Genomic DNA, 1,418 nt, shown 5'->3' with positions numbered 1-1,418 from the left:
ATTGAAAGCTGATCTTGCTTGACTAACTCGTATAGCTATATGCTCCTTAAAGGTGTCAGATAAGATGAGATATATCATAGAATTGATGGTTGTACATTCTGTCTGGTCTTGATGATGGTGCTATCACGATATATATGCTCTCATGCAAATAAGACCAAAGTAGGATCGAGGCGGGTTGGCCAACATTGCTGTAATCGACACCGATACTAAACTGCCTGCTGGATGGCCTTCTTTCTGACAGCAACACCTGCTATCTGACAGAAGTAGCTCTAGTGTGCTAGCTCCTTCAAAGTCTGTAGGCACGTTGTGTACTATTATCTTTGCGCAGGATTCTAGTAGTTGGGCGTGCTTTAGCTGAAATAGCTGGTACCAGATATGCTTGTGCTTGAGGAGAAACTCTCCTGAGTATTCAGTGGTAGTAGTAAGGATTAAGTTGTTACGCCGGCTTGTGGAGACTTCTTTAATAACTGGGTTATTAATTCCTGCAGTTATGAAGGTTTTATTTATCTTATCTCGTACTTGTAGTGGGGTAGATTCATCTGGTTGCTCTAGAGCTAGTACTACTTGATAGTAGTCCCTTGGTTTCTTGTTGGTCTTTTTCCTTGTTGGTACTGTGTTTCAGTTGTTTTTGTTGGTGTTGATGTTGTTGATGTTGTTGATGTTGTTGATGTTGTTGATGTTGTTGATGTTGTTGATGTTGTTGATGTTGTTGATGTTGTTGATGTTGTTGATGTTGTTGTTGTTGTTGATGTTGTTGATGTTGTTGATGTTTTTTATGTTGTTGATGTTGTTGATGTTGTTGATGTTGTTGTTGTTGTTGATGTTGTTGATGTTGTTGATGTTGTTGATGTTGTTGATGTTGTTGATGTTGTTGATGTTGTTGATGTTGTTGATGTTGTTGCTGTTGCGGTTTTGAGCTGTGATAGTTACGTAGGTTGGTTTACTTTGCTGGTTAGTTTGCTGGTTGTTTGTCTGGTTATTTGGTGTCTCTTGGGATAGTTGGGTAGCTTTTCTTAAGGTCTTAGTAGCCTGTTGAGATGCGCTAGTAAGCGTTGCTGTGTGGTAGGCTAGCTGGGCAGAGAGCTTTTCTGTAATTGGGTTTGTCGCTCTGCCGTTCTCTGTGTAGTCTCTGAACACGTCTAGTAGCTCTAGGAGCTTGTTCTGAGTTGTTTGAGTTGTTGTCATTGTTGCTGCTTGCAGGATTAGGTCCCTAGCCCAGAAGATTGCCTGGTCCGCGTCCTTTGCAATTGGCCGTAGTTTAGTTGTATTTGGAAATGTGGCTCTCTCCCTTTGGCCTATCTCAGGAGAGAATTGAGCGATTCTTTTGTTTGGCTTAAATAGCACTGGTATTTCGAATAACGTGAGCCACAAGCGAGCTGATCACACAAGCGAGCTGATCACACAAGCGAGCTGATCAC

General features: G+C 41.7%; 1 protein-coding gene across 1 annotated transcript; it reads right to left on the bottom strand.

Annotated features, from left to right (window-relative positions):
* Positions 1–618: 618 nt before the first annotated feature.
* On the bottom strand, positions 619–1,161 carry J4E82_011736 (uncharacterized protein; the record flags this gene model as incomplete). Its single annotated transcript, XM_051737927.1, has 1 exon — positions 619–1,161. A coding segment is annotated over one exon (543 nt), but the record flags the coding sequence as incomplete, so codon positions are not given.
* Between the last annotated feature and the right edge of the window lie 257 nt (positions 1,162–1,418).

Source organism: Alternaria postmessia, assembly GCF_024291825.1.
Source record: "Alternaria postmessia strain BMP 2775 chromosome Unknown scaffold_427, whole genome shotgun sequence".
NCBI classification, from domain to species: domain Eukaryota; kingdom Fungi; phylum Ascomycota; class Dothideomycetes; order Pleosporales; family Pleosporaceae; genus Alternaria; species Alternaria postmessia.
Note: the sequence above shows the minus strand (reverse complement) of the source record. Positions and strands in the feature narration are given on the sequence as shown.